The sequence below is a fragment of the Micromys minutus genome (genome assembly GCF_963924665.1).
Source record: "Micromys minutus genome assembly, chromosome: 12".
Taxonomy (NCBI): Eukaryota; Metazoa; Chordata; class Mammalia; order Rodentia; family Muridae; genus Micromys; species Micromys minutus.
In genome coordinates this window covers 30,837,847-30,858,653 of record NC_137981.1, presented here as the reverse complement: position 1 = coordinate 30,858,653, position 20,807 = coordinate 30,837,847, and the positions used below count along the sequence as shown (strand labels likewise).

At 40.6% G+C, this 20,807-nt stretch overlaps 1 protein-coding gene across 1 annotated transcript in view; it reads left to right on the top strand.

Annotated features, from left to right (window-relative positions):
- The window catches only part of ERC2 (ELKS/RAB6-interacting/CAST family member 2), a gene marked incomplete at its 5' end in the record, with an annotated part of 796,341 nt that overhangs the window by 468,893 nt on the left and 306,641 nt on the right, over positions 1–20,807 (top strand). Inside the window, one exon of the mRNA XM_080926404.1 lies at positions 7,061–7,221. Coding sequence (XP_080782530.1) covers positions 7,061–7,221 — 161 coding nt within the window. The remainder of the gene's footprint in view (positions 1–7,060; positions 7,222–20,807) is intronic.

Below are 20,807 nucleotides of genomic sequence, written 5' to 3'. Positions count from 1 at the left end.
CAACACAGAAAGACCAATAAAATAAAGTTTAAGCTTCCACTTAATTGTTTAGGGCTTGGGGGCTTTCCCCTATCCACCCCCCCCCCCAAGCTGGGAAGATAGCTCAGCTGGTAAAGTACTTTTCATGCAAGCATGAAGACCTGTGTTTGGATCCCTAGCGAAATGAAAGAAAGAAAGAAAGAAAGAAAGAAAGAAAGAAAGAAAGAAAGAAAGAAAGAAAGAAAGAAAAAGAAAGAAAGAAAGAAAGAAAAAAGAAAGAAAGAAAGAAAGAAAGAAAGAAGGAAGGAAGGAAGAAAGGAAGAAAAAAACAAAAGCCAGGCTTGTACTTTTAATCCCAGCACTAGGGAAGCTGAGGCTGAGGCAGGAGGATCCTTAAATGTCATGGAACAACCAGCCCAGCCAGATAAGTCAAATCACTGAGGGAACCTGCTTCAAAGGACAAAGTGGAACAAATCAGGGTCCCAGCATCAACCCCAGGGCTAGCAGGAAGAGCTGGGAGGCTTGGCTCCGCTGCTGCTCTAGTCTCTGTATCCTTTGGTACCTGCCATTTGTAGTCATCTTTGAAACTGCAACTGTAATGATTGTCTTTGATACTGAACCTTCCTGCCAGCCCAGACCTTCTGAGGATGAGCTTATGGCTAGTGGTCAGCAAAGAGGACTTTCCCTGTGAAGCACAAAGCAAGGATGAGATGTGGATCTCCCAGGTCCTAGGATGAAACACACAGAGTATAGAAGAGGCTTAGGAACGTCTGGGCTCTACTCCACCACAGAACTGGGAACTCTGGGATCCTTGTCCTTGACAGGATGTCAGTGAATCCTGACCTTCATCCTTTCAGGAGCTGTGCCTGAACACCTTGTCTCCATGACAAGCAACAGGTGCTCTAGACAATCAGAGGGCAAGGTCTTCAAGGGCAGGAAGAACTAAGGTTGGCTTTAATGCTCCATTTATTATTGAACAAAATGGATCAGTGTGAGTGTCTCTGAACTGTGTCTGTGTTCTCATTTTTCCTATTGTGCAGAGTTTATTAGGTATGAACACCAGGGCAGTGATGCATGTTGATTTTGAAGGGATTATAGTCTAGTGATAGCAACCAAACATATATACCATGTAGAAACAGTGTACACTGTAAAAACTGTGTAAGGATACCCTGGGTTTGGTAGAGGTGGCTTGGATAGTAAATGCCCTGTAGGTTGTTAGACAGAGAGGACTGGGTACTTTATCTGCACTATCTTAGAGTTGTCTTATGTCAATCCTGCATCAGAGCACTATCTGCCCACTTGGTGAGGAAGGATCTAAAAGTTTAAAGATAGGTCAGCAATCTCCAGGGTTATCAGACTTGTCCACACTTTGAAATCACCTAGATTCTTAATAAACTATAGATGACTGGCTTCAACTCTGTGCGTGATCACAGCATTTGGGGTTTTTCTAATTTTATAAATGATTTTAGTATGTAGTAAGCTAAAGCATATATGTGTGTGTGTGTGTGTGTGTGTGTGTGTGTTTGTGTGTGCTACACAAAGAAACCCTGTCTCAGAAACTAAATGAACAAATAAGAAAAAAAAACCTAATAACAACAACCAACCAAGAAACAAAAAGCTTTAAAAAATATTTAAAATCAGTGATCTTTTAGATCAAAGTACTACTTGATCCAGCTCTGAAGAATTCTAGCTTTTGACCAATTAAAATTGATGTGTAGACAGTCCCTGAAAGATGGGCATCTTTGGTGAATAGAAAAGAATGAAGGACTGTCCAGAAATTTATGTGCATATGCCCAAGTGGTTGAAGATAGGCAACAGTGGGCCTGAAATCCTTGAATTCAGTAATAAGCAAACATGTAATGAGTCAGACACTCTGTGGGACTGTTAATCAGAGCCATCACTACTATAGAATCACGGTGGAACTATCTTTATTATAACTAGATTTGATTTAGAGCCATCTAAGAGGCTAAGTCATACTTCTGGATATTCATATGAAAGTGTTCAGAGATTTACTAAAGAGAAAGGCCTTCAAGGGTATGGTAGATACAATCTCATATGCTAGGGAACAGGGTATAACAGAAAAGGAGAAAGTGAGCTATGGACCAGATCCACCTCCTTCTGCTTCCAGAAATGTGGACAAGCCTCACATTTCACTTGGTACACAGCCATAAGTCTTACCTGCCATTGTGAGCTGAAATAAATGCTTCATCCCTTAAGTAGCTTCTTTGGGAGTATTTGGTCCCAATGAGGAGAAGATTCACTTAATGATTTCGTGAGAAGGCTCTTTGAGCTAAGCAAGCACTGTTATAAGCCCTATTTTACAGTTGAGGAACCTGAGGCCCAGAAGTGCCACACTCCAGACTTATCTAGTTGTAACAGCTTGCTCTTGAATTGTATATAAGCATCCTGGTATGCTAACTGTTTTGTGAAGAATGTACCAGATGTTTCCAGTTGTTTCCTGCATGCGAAACCTTGCTTCAGTCATACATAACTTGCTCAGGAGTTATCATCATTATCGATAAAAAAAACTCAGTCAATTTCCCAAGTTCCATAGCTAATAAGTGTTGAAGTAGGAATTATTAATATATAGATTAATATAACTTCATAATGTATGTTTTAACCATTTGTAGTATTTTGATACCTTACTTCTTAAATTTAAGTTAAATCTTAAGTGAAATACTATGAGTAAGACAGGTAAGAATAGATTTTAACTACCTTTGAGGTAGGGATGATGGAATGATACCCATGTTGATTCTTATCTTCCAATTCTGCTAACCTTTGAGCCCTCAGTACTGTGGTGGAATCCTTAATACCTAAGGAACATAGTTGGAAACACACTGCTATGGATAATCAGAACCTCTTAGATACCAGATATAAGCCAGTGACATTTTTTGAGAGATATTGATGGTGTAGGTATGGTTCCCTGGCAACAGAAAAATTAGTTGTGACAATAATCTTTGTGGAACTTCTTTGAGTGCCAGACTAGTAGAGGTCAGTTCAAAGACACACACTCAAAATGGCTAGAAATGGAAATCAGAAGGAAAGACCAGCCTTGGCTTAGACCTATAGAAAACATTAAGGAGTCTGCTAGGAACTGTTTCTTCATGTCCCCTCTTTCTCTCCAATCTCATATTCTTTCTTTAAAGCAAAAAAAACCTCCCTCTAGCCCTAGCCTGAGACATTTCCCCATTTTTATTCTCTAATATATTTTCCTGGATTTTATTTTAGTCTTCTCTTTGCCTCCCCTTTCTAATTATGTTTTACAAAATCTATCAGACCTAGCTGAAAACTTGCTCTATTGTGGGAGTGAGGATTGGATTATCAGATAAAGCCAGGTCCTCACAGAGGGTGTGCTTACAGACAGAGGCTAGGCCTGTATTCATTTATATACTATGTATGTATATGAATATATATATATATATATATATATATATATATATATATATATGTCCTGTGCTACAAAAGAGAGCAGAAGGAACTTGAGCTAGTGGGGTCAAAAGCAATGCTATAATGGACTGATGGATCCAAAATGTGTTTTCAAAATAGAACTGTTGGACTTGGTGAAGAGTGGGGAGTTAGAGAGAGGGCAGAGAGAGCAGAAGAAAGAGGCACATAGGACTTTGAGGTTTTAAACATGTATAATTAGGAAATGGTTAAGCACTGGTCCTATATGGTAGGTGTGTTAGGGAGTGGCAAATTGAACCTGGATCAGGTAGTGTGCTAGATTTGGTTTAGCCAGGTGTTATATAGATGAAGAGTTAGTTGTAGGGCCTGGCCAATTTAAAGTGCTGTTAGAACTTCCATGGGGTAGTGACCACAGGTGGTTAACTATGTGTGGAGGCTGAGTGAACACAAGTAGCCAAGGACTGAAGAGACTGCAGATTAGCACGGAGAGCTGTGAATCCTCAGTCCTCCCCTTCAGTGTCTGTGCCCAGAGATGGACAGATCTAGGCTCAGAATCACAGAGCAAAGGATTGAGGTTGAGCGTGATGAGGAATTTCCAAAAGAAATTGAAAAATAAGCTCTTAGGTGCCTTAGTGTGCTTGAGTAGTTACTTAGAACACAGTGATTTATAAACAACAGAAATTAATTTCTCACTGTTTTTAAGGCTGAGATGTTGACAACCAGAGTACTAGAATGGTCTGGTTCAGGAGAGGGCTGACTTTCAGGTGGTATTGTATTGAGTTCTTTCTATGCCCTTACATGGTGGCAGAAGAAACAAGCTTCCTTGGTCTTCTTTAATCAAAGATTAGTCATGAATTAGTCTGCCCTCTTGACCTAATTCTTTCCCAAAGCCCCTATTACCTAATGCCATGTCCTTGGGATTTAGGATTTTAGCATGTGAATTGGGGATGGGGGTCATAAACCTCAGACTATTAACACTAAGGAAAGTATAATATTTAGGACACTGGAGAGAGGCTACAGAACTACTAATTTAAAAAATAAACTATTTTCAAAGATTATTTAATGTCAAAAGAAAGTGCATTTATTATTTATAAGAATATATATTCATGTGTGTATATAAATAAATATATATATACTTGTATAGAGGTAGAAAATTACAACAACAAAATATTGCAATATTTATTTCCAGGTGATGGGACTTGAGGGTGTCTTAACTAAAACTAATGTTATTAATTACAAAGGAAAAGGAAGCTTACACTTTCATATCTGTAGCCTTCAGATTGTGTGGAGAGCTGGAATACTGAAACCTGACCTAGTAACCACTACAGCGGGGGGGGGGGGGGGGGGGAATACCTCTAACTCTTTAGTGTTCCTGTTTGGAGAGTAAAGAGAGCCATTCACAGAACTCTAAAACATTAAGCCTAGTGTAACTATGGGCAATGCTCAGAAACACACTCTGAGACAGTGATTGCTTGCAGGTGCTGTAAGAATTGTGGGTCAGAGGCCAGTGCCACAGCAGGCAGCACTTTTGGACTAGGAACTCATAAATTGGGATGGAGGGTTGTCATAGCCTATTTCGAAAACCCTACTTGCAACATGTTGGGAACTTCAGTCTCACTAGATCTTAGGAAAGATGGATGTTGGGAACAAATGATATTGCTACGATTCAAATGTTGGATTGTACCTCTCTGGTGTCCAGGTTCTTCTTGCAGCATTGCCAAAACAGCAAGTCAATGCTGTCAACTACTACTGGTTGAATGTTTGTTTGGTTGGATTGTTGTTAAGTTAGCTGCCATCTGCCACAATCAGATTAGCAGCAGACGAACTAACAACTTGTAAATCTAGTTAAGTCTAATATTCCTGGGTGGGTCTACAGATTCAGACAGTTCAGCCTCAATTAATCAGAATGAGTACAAATCACATCTTCCCTGGAATAAGTAGTATGCTTGATGTAAAGAACATTCCTGCCAGGAATAGGGCTCTAGAGGACACAGGTTATCCCATATGGAGAGCCACGCATTCTATGAATTCATCTTTGGAATGACTGCATTATGGCAGTTTCGATAAAGCTTTATTTTTATTTTAATTAAATATGTGTATGTTTGTGTGCATGCATGTACATGCACATAAGTACACATGCTGACTTGGGGGGGGCGAGGTGCATGGAGTTACAGGTAGTTGTGATGCTGCAGTGGATGCTGGGAACTGAACTGGGGTCCTCTGCAAGAGCAGTGCGTGTTCTGAACTACTGTGCCATCTTTCTAGCATGGGATATCTTTTTCAAATACTGCTATATAATCATAAATCTAGGAAGGCATAAGCTTCTTTTGATGTGTTGCTTTTCAAAAGGGCTCCTAGTTGTATTTGTTGATTTTCTTGTAAAACTAAACTCATTAATTGTTCTTTAGGTTTTATCCCTTTGCAAATACTTGCCTATGGTTAAATATATATGAATCTATGAGTTTTGTAGATTTGCCTTGATATTCTGTGTTTTTTTTTTTAATTTTAGCTTTGATTTACAAGGTCATTAAGTTTCCCTTTTTTATCAGGACAAGATGGAAGGTGTTCTGAGCCTTAAAAGCATCTAATTTCCCTTGGACATGAACTTTAATGCTTGTTCTGAATGAAGTCCATGTAAAACTGCAGAAATTGTGTAGAAAGTCTTTATGAATTGGGACCTAACATGTCATTGACACATTATGAAGGGTTCTCTGTTGACTTTAGTGATGGATGGGCACATGCTGCCAAGTTCAGCTGGAGGGAGAGTCTTAGAAATCCACACATCAGCTCTGGAATCTAGAAACTTCCTGGAGCTGAATTTTGAATCAGCAGGGTGCATGTAGACTATATCTGTACAGGGAATGACATTTTACCAGCTTTCTTCATGGAAGTCTCTGGAACATGACCATAAATACCAACCCTCTTTGTTGTGTGTTCGATTTAAAAGCCCCCAATGGTTTAAAGAGGGTTAGGCCTTATTTCAGAGATCCTTGGTTCAATTTGGGGATACCTGGCTGAAAATCCTAGATATTTGATAGTCTGACTTATTTCTATGGTGTATTAGCACTCTATAAAAGTTACATGTCATTTATTTCAAGTTTAGAACCCTCTCAAACTTCAGGGGCAAACCAAACTTGAACCCTTTGTGGCCAGAATTCTGTTTACCTTTGGCCAAACCCTGCTTCCTGATTGTAACGCAGGGAAGTGAGGTGAGGAAGGCTCCCAAGGCTCTGTGATCATCAAATATCTTTGGGCAAACAAGGGTTTGATAGGTTAAAACATGAACGAATCTGAAACACTTGATTAGCTTTCTGTCAGAGAACCCTGAGGCCTGCACACAAAAGAATGTAGTGCCAGCCAGAGCATATCTGAGTCTTACTTTCCTCCTGTGAGGAGATTACCTGAGATTATTAACCACAGGTTGAAACTGGATCAATAGACATGTTAAATGATTTCTGTAAAGATCATTCATTGGTCAATCCAGTGGAATAGACCTTGGGGGCATTGAGGATCTTCTAATGTTTGAAAGCTGTGTTTTCACCAGAGACAGAGAATAAAGGAGCTCCATTTGTGTGCAGTCTCAGAAGTCCCACTGTCCCTCTGTGTCTTTCCTAACAAGATGTTCCTTGGGTCTGAGTAGAGAGAGATGACATATGACCTTCCATGTGCCTTTCAGATTGAGGAGCTGATGAATGCCTTGGAGAAGACCCGGCAGGAACTGGACGCCACCAAAGCACGCCTCGCCTCTACCCAGCAATCTCTGGCTGAAAAAGAAGCGCACCTGGCCAACCTCCGGATTGAGAGGAGGAAACAGCTAGAGGAGATCTTGGAGATGAAGTGAGTACCCATTTTTGTTTCCGTGGTCCTCTGTAACTCCACTTTGGTGGTAGGAAAAGGAAGGGGCTGGAAACAAGAAGAAAAACCCAGAGAAAATGGGTGAGTTTTGAGATATTGCTATATTTTTTTAAATGATTGCTCAGGTGGTGGCTCGTTGTGCACCGATTTCCAACATCTCTTACATCTTGAGATTGTACACCCAGCATTGTAGTGAGTGTGTCTGTGTTCTGTGAATGGCACTGTATTCACAGATCTGTCGCCGAGGTCTGCGACAGCAGAAACTGTGGCCTCATTAAGCACAGTGGTAATTTGAGTGCTGCTTGCTGTCAGTGGGAGCATTGCAGAGGAACCAGGACTTAGCTGACTGTTACCTTCAGTCCTGTTCAGTGCCTAGCCTGTACTGGTTCTCATAGTGTCAAGGAAACAGAACTCAGATTTGGTAGGTTGATAAAATGAAGGATGGACTTCCTTTCCCACCATTCACACGTTGGTTCAGGTGGAAAGGAACCGGTAAGTAAAAGGAGATGTTTCCTTACTTTCTCTCCTTTAGTTAATAAAGGGTGTTTGGTGCTCTGAAGCAGTCTTTCTGTAGCCCTGTGATACACCCACCTACAACTACCCAGCTCCTTTGTTTCCTTTATCAATGAATGAAAGATCATTGTGAAGGAAACTAGGAAGGACAATTATTAAATGATTTAAATAATAATCATCCTTGCAATGGATTTGTTCCTAACAAACTAGTCAAGAAATAGCATCTCTATAAATACTTAAATTAAACAGCCAGTAAGATATAATTTAAATCCTCTCCCTCCCATAATAAGGGGAAGCGTACATAATTGTGGCATCTTAAGCCAGTAACACAGACTTTGAAATTGGTGGCTAGGTATGAAAGAGTGACCTCATGGTGACCCAGCAAGTCTTACACATGGTTAACATTAAACCGAGAAAGCTTAGATCATGGAAAATATGGAATGAAATATTTTGAAGGGTTTAATAAATGAGAATAAAACTTTTATGTCTCTTCAACTACCTCAGTTTCTCCAAGACCAAAGAACGAGTAAGATTTTTTTTCACATATAAACTAGCATTTTTGTCTAATAAAAAATGATATAATAAAAACAGATATTATTATGCACCATTTAGAAGCCAGGGAACTGAGACTCAGAGAGATTCAAATAATTTGCTTAAAGCCACACCTGGCCAGGATTAAAGCAAAGTCTCTATTTCAGGCTCCTTTGCTCCTACCTCATTCTCCCATGGAGCCTTATATGCATTTTACCAGGTCTGCCTGAGTCTCTGCTGAAATCTTGTTGCCATCAGCAGAGTGGGGTGTATGGCAGGTGCATTCTTACTGTTGGGCAAATGAGCAGACTAGATGGGAAAGACGGGGTCTTGTGTAGCCAAGAAGGCAAACAGTTCAGGCATCCCTGTTGTCCGTGTGCTCAGTAGTAACGGTGGTGACCACGCTAACGTTGTAACCACACAAATGCGTTTGATCCACAGGCCACAGACACATCCTACTGGTGTCTGTCTCCTTGTGTGCTGATGCTTGTTCAGACAGCCTTATTCTTCTCCCTCAAGGCTTCCATGTTAACTCTACATCTGTAATGATACAGTATGCCAACATAAGAGCTTCTTTTTGATTTTTGTTTAAAAATAAAAAGGAGCATGTACTTCCATAATTTTTAAGGAGTAGGAATGGACAGTAAGTGTTTAGAAATCATCACATCCTATTCTACCTGGTAACCGACAAGGACCTGACTTTGACCTTCTGACCTTTCTGCTTCCCCATCTAACAATGTACAAGGGGATAATTGTGAGCAGAACATACACACATAGAAATGGTGCATGCCTACAAAGGCTCTGTTGGAACAGACACAATATGCAGTCACTGATAATTGGATACTAACCCCAGAAAGCTCTGAACACCCCCAGAAACAACTCACAGGCTATATGACATTCAAGAAAAACAAAGGCCAAAAAATGATGAAAAATCATTATGCTTAATCTTTATACATCAAGAAAACTTTGACTATTTCCAGGTTACATCTTGTTTTACATGTACTTTATACTCATTGTAACTAGTAAGATTTTAAGGCATACTCTCAATCCTTTAAAAAAATCAAGTACTGACAAAAATGTATTCATATACTTTCACGCAAAAATGCTTTTAAAATCTGTACATTTATCTTTGTTTTTTAAAATAACGTTGTTCAATTAAAAAAAAAAAAAAAAAAAAAACAAAGGCTCTGTTGGCCAGTGGACCTCATGTCATGTGTTTAAGGTACTTTGTGAGGAGTACCATTTATCTAAAATTGGATTTATTTTTCTAAAACATATAAACCATTTCCATGTGTGTGTTTTCCCACTGAATTTCATGATTTCAGATAGCACCTACATAAGGCCTCTTTTGGTGAATTGCCACATTATTTCTGGAGGGTTTAATCTGCTGCCACTACATAATAAAGACAGAATTCTTCTGTTGATTCTGTTGGTAAAAGAAACAAAGTCCTACTTCATTAAGCCCAATGTGAACTTAAATTATTATTTATCTCACCCAGAAGAAGACCAGTGTATGGATATCTTCCTTGGGACTAAGGAGATATTGGGTATGAGACAAACATACTGACTGAGGCTCCCAACTAGATTCATCAGCCTTTACAGCGGCCCAAGCCAAACAACTGGTTTTATCTATCATAATTTTTAAGCTGATAATTGATACATTGCTACAGAACATTGACTGAGCCCTGTTTAAGTTGTCAAGAACAATCAAATACATTATTGTTGTTGATGCTTGTTGCTCATGCTATGCTAAGGCTTGGGCTTTCATCCAACTGGTACTCATATTTAACCCAGGAGGCAGAGAGTCACCATGCAGCCCTAGAGGGAATAAGGATGGGTTACTGAGAGAAGATGAAGACATTCTTTTCTCACATCAGGAGATGAAAGGAGATCACCTTCTGGCTGTCTCCATTTTCTTTTCATTAACATGGAGGTAGGGATGCCTGCCCAGCCTGCTTTATAGAAGTGTGCTAAGGTCAGGATATAAAGAAAGTAACTGGAAGAAGACTAATATAAAATGTCATATGTGAAAGTACTTTGAAATCTAACATTGGGCTTTTAAAACTGAGAGGTGTGTCTGTTAAATTCATTACAAAACCAAATGGCATGTAGTCTTAGAATTGGAAGGGAGCTGGGTCCACTCTCCCAGCTTGCAGAAGCAGACTCCTGTCCACATAATTGCCAGTGAAGAACATGCCAGGCCCTGGATTTCCAATGAAGAATTGGCCAGGCCCTAGAATGGACAGGCCATTCTTGTTAGCCATGGCCTCAGAAGGTAGTAGGTCATGTTGCATGAACATGTAGAAGCTCATCTTCACATTCATGTTTTGTTGTTGTTGTTGGGCTTGTTGTTTTAAATGTCCTCTCTCTGTCTCTCTGTCTCTGTCTCTCTCTGTCTGTCTCTGTCTCTACCTGTGTCTCTGTCTCTGTCTCTGTCTCTCTCTCTCTCTCTCTCTCTCTCTCTCTCTCTCGGTGTGTGTGTGTGTGTGTGTGTGTGTGTGTGTATGTGTGTGTGTGTGTGTCTCCATGTAATACTGTATGACTGTCAACCATAGACAAGATGGCCTTTTATGTATTTGCTAACTAATATTGTTCATTTTAGAGGAAAATGAAAGAAAGCATAAAGAAGCTCCATGAATCACCCATGGCCTTAATAGAGAGAGTCACTGAAGCCACTCTGCTGTATACGCTACAAACATGCCTTCCTCCTCTTTCAGGAAAGTTAGATTGTCCTTTATAGTTTTTAAATCAAGTTTCTTTTGGTTATTTTTTTAATATGAATACTTTCTATATCACAAAGATAGAACATGCTATTTTAAATTACTTAGTGTATTAACATATAGGTTTACTGATTTATTTTCGTCCCAAGGTTTTGCTAGTGTACAGAAAGCTTTGATAAAGGTCCTGCCATTTGCTTTTATTTTATTTTGGGGAGTAATCAAGATTGACATGAAGCTATAAGGAACAGAAACAAACAACAGGGATTGGCTTCTTGTCATCTCAATTATTTAGTCACTGATAGCATCATTCAGATGGGCATGCGTACAACCTGACATCCTCACAAAGACTGATCTAGCTTTAGTTGCACTGTTTCGTTGCATGTTTTGCAATGTTCTCCCATGCATACATCTCTACAGCAGCTACCACGGTGAAGATTTATGCTTCTTCCACTACCACGAGGGTCTCTGGTCCTATCTTTGGTAGCCAGTTACTCTTGGCCACTTTATGTTTTGTAGAAGTCTGTGTGTGTGCATGCACACGTGTGTGTGTTTGTGTGTGTGTATGTGTGTGTGTATGTGTATGTGTGTGTGTATGTGTGTGTGTGTACGTGTGTGTGTATGTGTGTGTATGTGTATGTGTGTGTGTATGTGTGTGTGTATGTGTGTGTGTGTGTGTGTGTGTGTGTGTGTGTGTGTGTGCAGGCATGCCACACATGTATGGAGGGATTCCCTAGGGCTAGAGTTACTGGCAATTGGTAGGCACCAGGCCTGAGTGTTGGGAAACAGAACTCTGGAAAAGGAAGAAATATTCTTAATGTCGCACTCACCTCTCCAGTTTCCAATTATTTCATTTTTAAGTGGATTTGTATGTGTGTAAGTGTTTGTGTGTGTGTATGTGTGTGTTTATGTGTGTGTATTCTATCATCTTGAGGCATTTCACACTGATCTATTTTCCTCTGATGTTCTACTTTGCGGGGCAGAGACCCTTCTCTTAGATTTAGATGAGAATCAGAAGGATGAAATGCTGTCTGGTTCTTCTAACTGAAAGATTTCTCACACTGTAATTTTATAGTAAGGGTTCCTTTTAAGATGGTGTACTGGGGACCAGTAAGCATTTGAGGAATCAAAGGATATTGGTTAAATTACAAATAAACAGAACCTACAGCTTCTCACTAAGCAGGGATGGCAGCCTGGTGCTAACCTGGTGGAAACAGAAATGCCACCTGACTTTGTCAACCCTACACTCTTAGTCAAATGGGTGACGGAAGGAATGACTAAAGCAGTTTATTATGTGACTTTAAAGCTGTTTGGTAGCTTACTTACAAAGCCATTTCCAAATGTAAGAACATGTTGATTATTTGGGGCACAGAGAGACAAGGAACAATGCTGTGTACACTTTATTTTCTAGAATATCACAGGAAGTGAGGATATCATTAGAAGGGAGGAAGAGCCCTGGATTTATTTCATATCATGTTCTCCCCCAACCCTCCTTCAGTTGGATTTCTCTTGGTTTGTATCCTAAGTGCCAGGCATCACTTTGATACTGAAGAGAACTGACATTTCCTAACCACGTATTTCCATTCAAGAAGACAGTAGACCCTTTCTCCGTGTATAAGAATATTGACTTAATTTAAAAGTCTAAAAGCTTTGGCTCAGACATTTTATGATGTTTCATCTTTGTTACGTTTACATTTGTTTAAAAAGAATTTTATTAACAGAATATTAAGAATGTTCTAAGTTTGCCTTAAACATGGCTTAATAATCTTGCATTCCAGTAAGCTTGGTTATTTAATTTGTGGCAGATAAATTTGATATCTGTAGCTAAAGGGAATGAGGATTGTGAGGCACTGCTCTCCTTGTGCATTTTCTCACACAGGTTAGCCTGTCATAGTAATTTAATAGAGACAGCCTGCTGATATTTTTCACTTATAAAATCCTAAGTCACAAAAATGCTTTAATAAGTACCTAACAGTTCCGTAATTTGAAGTATGCCTTTTGAAGGTTTGCTGATGTTTTCCTATACCTGTGTAGAAGTTCTACGTTAACCTCATTTTAACCCATCTGGTGATTTTTGTGGACTCCATCTTCATTTCCTGGGTACTGTTATGTTTTTGACATCTCCTCCAGATAGTCTTGCAAGCCTTTGTATACACTTAGTTGTTTTAGTACATTCCCTTGGGGTAAGGCAGCAGCTCGAGCTACAACATCATCTTGTTGGCCCCTTTGATCTGAGATCCTCTCTGAGAGAGCCACTCATTAGGTAAGTGCCCTTCAAAGCAGAGGCTACGCGCAGAATATGATAAAATCAATTTATTCTGTACTCCGTGCCATCATGAGAAAAGATAAATCACATTTCTTTAGGGAGGAATTCTAAGTGCCTGGCAATTTGCACAGGATAAATGGAGTCTGGGAGAGGAGTTTTGAAGGCAACCATTACTTAAAATTGATAAACTCAGTTGCAGGGGGCTGTACTATTTCCCAGAGGTATGAGGATTGAATGGGACTCTCATGTATGAAAAAGTCATTTCAAGCTCAAGTAAGCAATGCTTTTCTATTAATTCATTTGTAACACATACATACTAATCTTATCTTCAGATTATAATTTAATTTTATCCATTTAAACATTTTCTTTAGCAATTAGTTATTAAGAAGAACTTAGAATCCAGTTTAAAATATATTAAGTATTGTGGCCACATGGGCTGGAATGTCCTGGAATTTCTGCCAGTTTTGAACAGCATTCACATTAAATGGGACTCTCAGAAGGCTTGTAGTACTACCAGAGTCACATGTGGAGATGAGAAATAGTAGACACAGAAGCCAGGAATAGATGTTGTGAAGAATAGCTCATTCAGGGTCGATTTTTGTTTGTGCTATAGGTGGTGATATTAAGTACAATTAGTTGCCATGCATGATTTCTGTTTCCCAATTTAATTCTGAAATTGGTAGCTGAATGCCCATAGCAAAAGACAAAACATTCATTGCATATCAAACTTAAAGTGTGGAAGTAGAATTTAACTGTAAAAAAAAAAAAAAAAAAAAAAAAAAAAAAAAAAAACCTTACAAGAGCAGAATGTTCTAGTGAGCTTCTAATATAAGGAACACATTCTAGCAGGCTATATGAGTAGTTCCTTCTGTCTTGAAGCTTTGCCGCTCACGGCATTTGGCCACCACCTTAGAGTGCTGGAACTCTGGCCTCATTTCTAAGTGTCCAACCCACATTCCAGCCAGCAGAAGTAAGGAAAAAGAAAGGAACCTACCCGGTCTCTAGGTCACACATATCTGCCACCGACATCTTAGTCAGTTAACAGCTCATTCAAAAAGTACTCACTGAGCATCTGCAATGAGTAAGGGCTGTTCCGCATGCTGGGCACTCCTCTAAGTTTTATTTTAAGGTATAGAAAAGACTCTGGACAAAGGTCCTATTCATAGACCCCATATTCCACATAATCTGATGCAGGAAGGACCGATTCCCTGACCAGAGATTTAAGTCACATGGTCACATTTGTCACCTCTACAAGCAGGAAGATGTAGTCTTTGTGTGAGTAGATCGATGAACAGCTAACACCATGGAAAGAAAATTAAGGAGGGATAGGAAAGTGGCTTTGGGAAACTGAGAATTCTTTATAGAACAGAAAACAAAAATAGACCAGCTGCTAAGCCACCTTACTACACCACAGCATCTTTGCAAGTTCACCTCAGACAGACTATTCCTAACCCATCCAGTCTCTGCCTGCCTTTCTGTCTGTCTGTTTCTGACCTCCCCAGTGTGTGTGTGTGTGTGTGTGTGTGTGTGTGTGTGTGTGTGTGTGTATGTGAGAGAGAGAGAGAGAGAGAGACAGACAGACAGACAGACAGACAGACAGAGCAGACAGATACAATATGATCTCAAATATTCTTTCCAGTATTATTAATAAATTGCAAAATGACCTAGAAGATGAATCAATTAGAAATTGTCAGACTCTTCTTTGTGTTTTCTATGATCCACTACACTAAAAAATGTAGTTTGGTTCAACCTTGCCACTCTTAAAGGCAAGAGTAGACTTCCCCTGTATTTTGTGTGTTGCCTTTACCCTACAACACCCTTTAGATATGAAATAAATGAACAAAGCAGAAATAATGATACTAAAATCAATATGGCCAAAGAACTGAAATGGATTAAGTTGTGTGTCATATAGGATCAAAAGCCTTTCCTCATTTCCACAATGAGGTAATGTGCAATATGATTAAAATGCCTTCAGAGAATCAAATCCAGGTAAAAGTACTGTTCTGTGATTTAGGCCGTAAAGTTAAACTCAGCAAGAGACATGTGCATGATATTTTGTACATGTCCTATAGATCACTGCTAACTGGGATGGAGGTACCAGTTTTCAGATGGATGTTTCTTCACGCAGGGCAACAGCTACAGGAACAGGAATGAAGGGACCGGAAAGGAGTGGGCTGAAGGAAACCTTTCAAGTCAGCTTCTTATCTTAAAATAAAGTAAGGGGCACCATGTACTTTAGATGAAAACACACCATGCATATATAGTTTTAATAGTGAAAAGTGTCAATCAAAAGGCCATTGGCCTGGTGGTTTTTAGTGGAAATACAAACATTTTCTGAGTTAGAATAGTGTAGGCTTTCAGCTTAAATAATCATAATCAGCAGTTAAATAATCCAAATGCTTGGGAATTGTAGAACGTAAGCAGTTCCAAGCACTCTACTTCATGTTATCTCTAGCTATTCAGCAGTTTGTGGGCCTTAAGAAAGGTCATCCAGTAAAAATGAGAAAAAGACTTGTGTGAGTCTTCCAGCCTCCCTGAAAAGGCAATTTCTTCCCACTGAGAGCAGCATTGTATTGGCAGAAATCTGAGCAGTCTCACCTAAAGCTTACAGGAGAGACCCTCAGATGTATACCCCCGAGGTAAAAACAGGACAGGGATACCACACAGCAATCAAGGGATGAGAACTGTGGGTGTCATGTGCTTGGGTAGCAGGGAAAGCCCCAGCACATTTCATCCATGTATCCATCTATGATGTCTGCCACAGACTCAGATCACCTCACCGATAGGCTATGATCCTCTAAAACCACTGCTTTCAATCTGGATGACTTTACCACTCTGGAACATATGGCAAGGTCTACAGATAGTTTTGGTTGTCACATGGAGGGAAGTTTTTACTGGTATCTAGTAGGTAGGGACCAGGAATTTGTCCTACAAGGCTTGAGATAGCACCCAACCCAAGACACTCATGATATTAAGCTTGAAACCCCATAACAGTCTCTCCTTAATGACTGATGTTTCATAATGTAAAGAAAAGGAAAAAGCATTATAGGGTCTGATATGTGATTCAACTTGACTTTCAGTCAAGGGTGCTTCATAGCACATTTGCCTTACTGAAGATCATGATTAGGCCCAGAAGGTGTGGGAGTGTGAAAGCTTGTGTGGATGAACTTGAGCTTCTGATTCTGGCCTGCCATCTTGGTATTGTAGATCATAATAATCCCCTGTGGATCTGGTACAGGACTCAGAGCCAAGCCTTTAGAGACTGAGGTCCCCTTACTTCCTAAGTTCTCAATGAGATCTGAAAGAACTACTCCGTTGATCGTTTATGTTTGATAAATTGCACAGTCTTGTCTAGCTCCAGGATTCCATTGTTCTTAAATCCGTGCCTGTCTTTAAGCTTCCATTCCCCCAGCTATGCATTAAAGTATGACACTGATCAATTCTCAAGACATAGGCCAACCCTACAAATGCTAGCTACATCTTCCCACTACGTTTGTTCCTCTCTTTCATTTTTAATATCTCGAGATATCCTTAGGGTCTTTACCCAGAGAAACATTTTATCTAAGTTCGTTTAGAACAGAGTGAAAGTGAAAACCACAGCGAGGCTAGAGTGTAAGCCAGAGGAAGGTCTGAGGGTACATGGATGCCCCTGAGCAGCCATCAGAAAAACCATAACCCTAGGCATGGAGAGAGTGAGCATCCTTACAGGAACGGAGCATCACAAAAGGCTCTTAGCCAGTGGAGATGCTTACAGAGAACAGCTTGGAGGAGAAGGCTTTGATAGGCATTCAACAAGTTTGCTGAAATGAATGGTGTGGTGCAGCGATGTGTCCTGACTCCCCTGGGTATGAGACTGCCTCTTTAGTCTCCTGTTCTTTTTGACTCCGCCTCATTTTCTTCCTTCTCTCCCCTTCCGTCTTCTCCCTTCCCTCTCTTTTCTTCTTCCTCTTCTTCACATCACCTCTCCCGACCTCCCTCCTCTTTGCTCCTTTGCCAGCTCTTCTTTAGTCCCCGAACAGTATGCTAGGATTCCACAGGTTTTCTATATTGTCCCAACATACCTTGTGAGATTCAGGTTGGATTATTGGGCTGTGCAGCCAGTAGTCCAAACTCATGGGGAGAAAGACTGGGTGGGAGGAGTGCCAGGTACAGAGGTTCAGATGAACCTGTTGCTTTTGTCTGGGCAGTGAAATGTATTTGCCATTTAGTTCCCCCAAAAGAAAGGAAAAGCCAAGCCTCCAATCAAGTCCAACCACAGTCTCTGGGTTTTGTTGTTGTTATTGTGTTTTGTTTGTTGTTTGTTTGTTTGTCAGAGTTTGGGAAGCAGCAGAGGGTGTGAAATGAAATGCCGCATTTGGCATGATCTTCAGCTTATGTTACCATTCCTGAGATCTGAGTGGGAACCCACCTTAAGGAGCTATTATTCAGTCACATGCCTCCCCTTCTTGAGCAACTTGGAGAGGATGCCCAGTGAAGCCAGCACAAAGTTGTGATAACACTTAAAGTATTTTCTTTCTGCTCACTTTTCTTTTTTTTTTTTCCTCTTTTTTAACTTATTTTTTAATTTTAATTTTTAAAAAATATGTTATTGGATGTTCTCTATTTACATTACATCTCAAATGTTATTTCATTCCTCCACCCACTCCCATGGCCCTCCCCCTCCACTTGCTTTCATGAAGGTGCTCCCTCTCCCAATCACCCTCTCTACCTCAGTGTCTTGGTGTTTCCCTACACTGGGAAAATGAGCTGTCACTGGACCAAAGGCCTCTCCTTCCACTAATGCCACACAGTGCTATCCTCTGCTACATATGCAACTGGAGCAATGGGTCTCTTTTCTCTCTTTTTCCTGCATGCCCTCTTGACCATATGGACAGAAATTCTGAAACCATGAGCCCAGAGAAATCCTTCCATAAACAAACCATCTCACTCTTTAATTAATGTAGGATCTATATTTATTCATTTACTTATTTTTTAATTTTAATTTTTCTTGTTTGTTTTTATTGGATATTCTCTGCATTTCCATTTCAAATGTTATCCCTTTTCCCCCTACATGCATCTCCCCTGCCCTCCACTTGTTTCCATGAAGGTGCTCCCTCTCCCAACCGTCCTCTCCAACTCGGCACCTTGGCATTACCCTACAGTGGGAAAATACACCTTCACTGGACCAAAGGCCTCTTCTATTGATGTCAGTGCTGTCCTCTGCTACATATGCAACTGCAGCCATGGGTCTCTCCACGTGTGCTCATTGGTTGGTGTTTTAGTCCCTGGGAGCTCTGGAGGGTTTGGTTGGTTGATAATGTTGTTCTTTCCATGGGATTGCAGACTCTTTCTGCTCCTTCAGTCCTTTCTCTAGTTCCTTCATTGGGGACCCCGTGTTCAGTCCGATGGTTAGCTGCAAGCATCCTCAACTGTATCTGTATGACTCTGGCAGAGCCTCCAAGGAGGTATCCATATCTGGATCCAGCCAGTAAGCATTTCTTGGCATCAGCAATAGTGCTTGGGTTTGGTGGCTACATATGGGGTGTGGATCCCCAGGTGAGGCAGTCTCTGAATGATCTTTTCTTCGATTCCTGCTCCTCTATTTGTCCCTCTATCTCCTCCCATGAGATCTTTGTTCTACCCTCTGAGGCATCCACATTCTGGCCTTCTTTCTTTTTAAACTTATAAGGTCTGTAAATTGTTTCTTGGTTATTTAGAGTTTTTTTTTTTGGGGGGGGGGCTAGTATCCGCTTATCAGTGAGTACATACCATGTGGTTCTATTGTGACTGGGTTACCTCACTCAGGATGATTGCTTCTAGTCCCATCCATTTGCCTAGGAATTTCGTAAAGTCATTGTTTCTAATAGCTGAGTAGTACTCCATTGTGTAAATGTACCACACTTTCAGTATCTATTCCTCTATTGAAGGCCATCTGGGTTCTTTCCAGCTTCTGGCTATTATAAATAAGGCTGCTATGAAACTGGTGTTTTGTGTTCCTTTTACTCATTCCTGAGTCTGAAGTTGTGTTCTTCTCCTGGCTCTGCCTCTGAGAAGTTTTCATAGAAAACAAAACAAAACAAACAAACAACAACAACAACAACAACAACAAAACTTTCCCTTAGACTCCTGTACAAGGCTTCCGTGAGCTAATGCTGTGTTTGTAGGTCACATGGAGATGCCACTTGCTCTCTGCTTACCCTCTCTCTGTTGCTCTCCTTGAAGCCAGCCCTGTGGGGAAATATCCCTTAGCTTCCTTGTTGTTGGATCTGGGAAGACCAAGAGGCTCTGCTGGTCATGGAAGGATGAGAAAAGAAAAGGCCACTCTTAATTTGCCCTGTGGCATATGCCTGGCCTAGGGCTTTCCTCTCTGGCTGCATGCTTCTAGTCATCAGAGCAAGCACATTGTGCATCAGCCTGGCCTGGCAGTGGCTGCCGGCTGTCGCTAATCTCTCAGTGCTTCAGCACCTCTCTCTGTTTCATTACCACTATGCACCTCTCCTTCATCGATGTCTCCTCATTGGAAATGTATGATGAGTTTTGTTTCCTCCAGAACCCAGAGGGACACAGTGAGAAAAGCTGTGGTATCATGGCCAAGTACATGAAATTTGTTTCAACGGTTTAAGAAAGTATTGTTTAAAAAGGCTTACATTTCATATGTTAAATAAATCGGGGAAGAGAAACAGATTGCTTAACGTTAAAGACAGAACTTTAAAACAACACTGCTATTTCTTAAAATGAATAGCTTTCAGATTACCCTTTGGCACGAATGATTCCTGCAGCCCCTACCTTAGAAAGATGTCTATCTGAGGGTCTGAGAGCCATCATCTGTCACAATCAGTGAAAGCAGCAGCCACCTCTGCAGTGTCCCAGGTGAAGGTTGGTTGGGTCTCCCTCTCTAAGTCGATTGTATGAAAGGGAGAAGTTCTTGAGGTGTAATGCAAGAGAGCATCCTAGAGATGTATAAATATCTGGTTAACGATTGTCTAATCAAAGAACGATCCAGATTATAGCTTGGATCAGCACATAGTAAAGGAGAAGCTGGTGCTGCTGTAAGAATATCATGGAGACTTAGCAGTGAGCTGTGTCAAGTGGAAAAGCAGATGAAGGGGCAGAGCTGATAGAGGGGGGAGGCTGCCTTTCAAGTTGAGAGTCCTCACCTTGGCAGAGATCCATGGTAGAATGGGCTCCCTTGTTCTAGTATCCCTCACAGCCTGGTGAGGTCTTGCCTGATCACAACAGACTTCTGCCATCTCCTGGGTCTTGAGTGTTACTTGCACAGTCTGTTTCTGCAGCGACTATCTCCTGCACAGCCCATAACCCACCCTTGCATACTGACCTTTACTGAGAAGGCCTTTCTGTTACTGTTAAATCAACGGACTATTTAGAAAGTAGAATTTATCAAAATGCTTATATTTAGAATATAGTTATAACAATTTCTACAAAGTCAGACATTTTAAAGCATCACAAGACCTTGCCTTTCACAGTATGTCTAAAGCCCCTGGGTAAGGCATAGCCATCCATCTCATATTGATGAGCTTGGATTTTTCTTCTGTCAAAGGTAG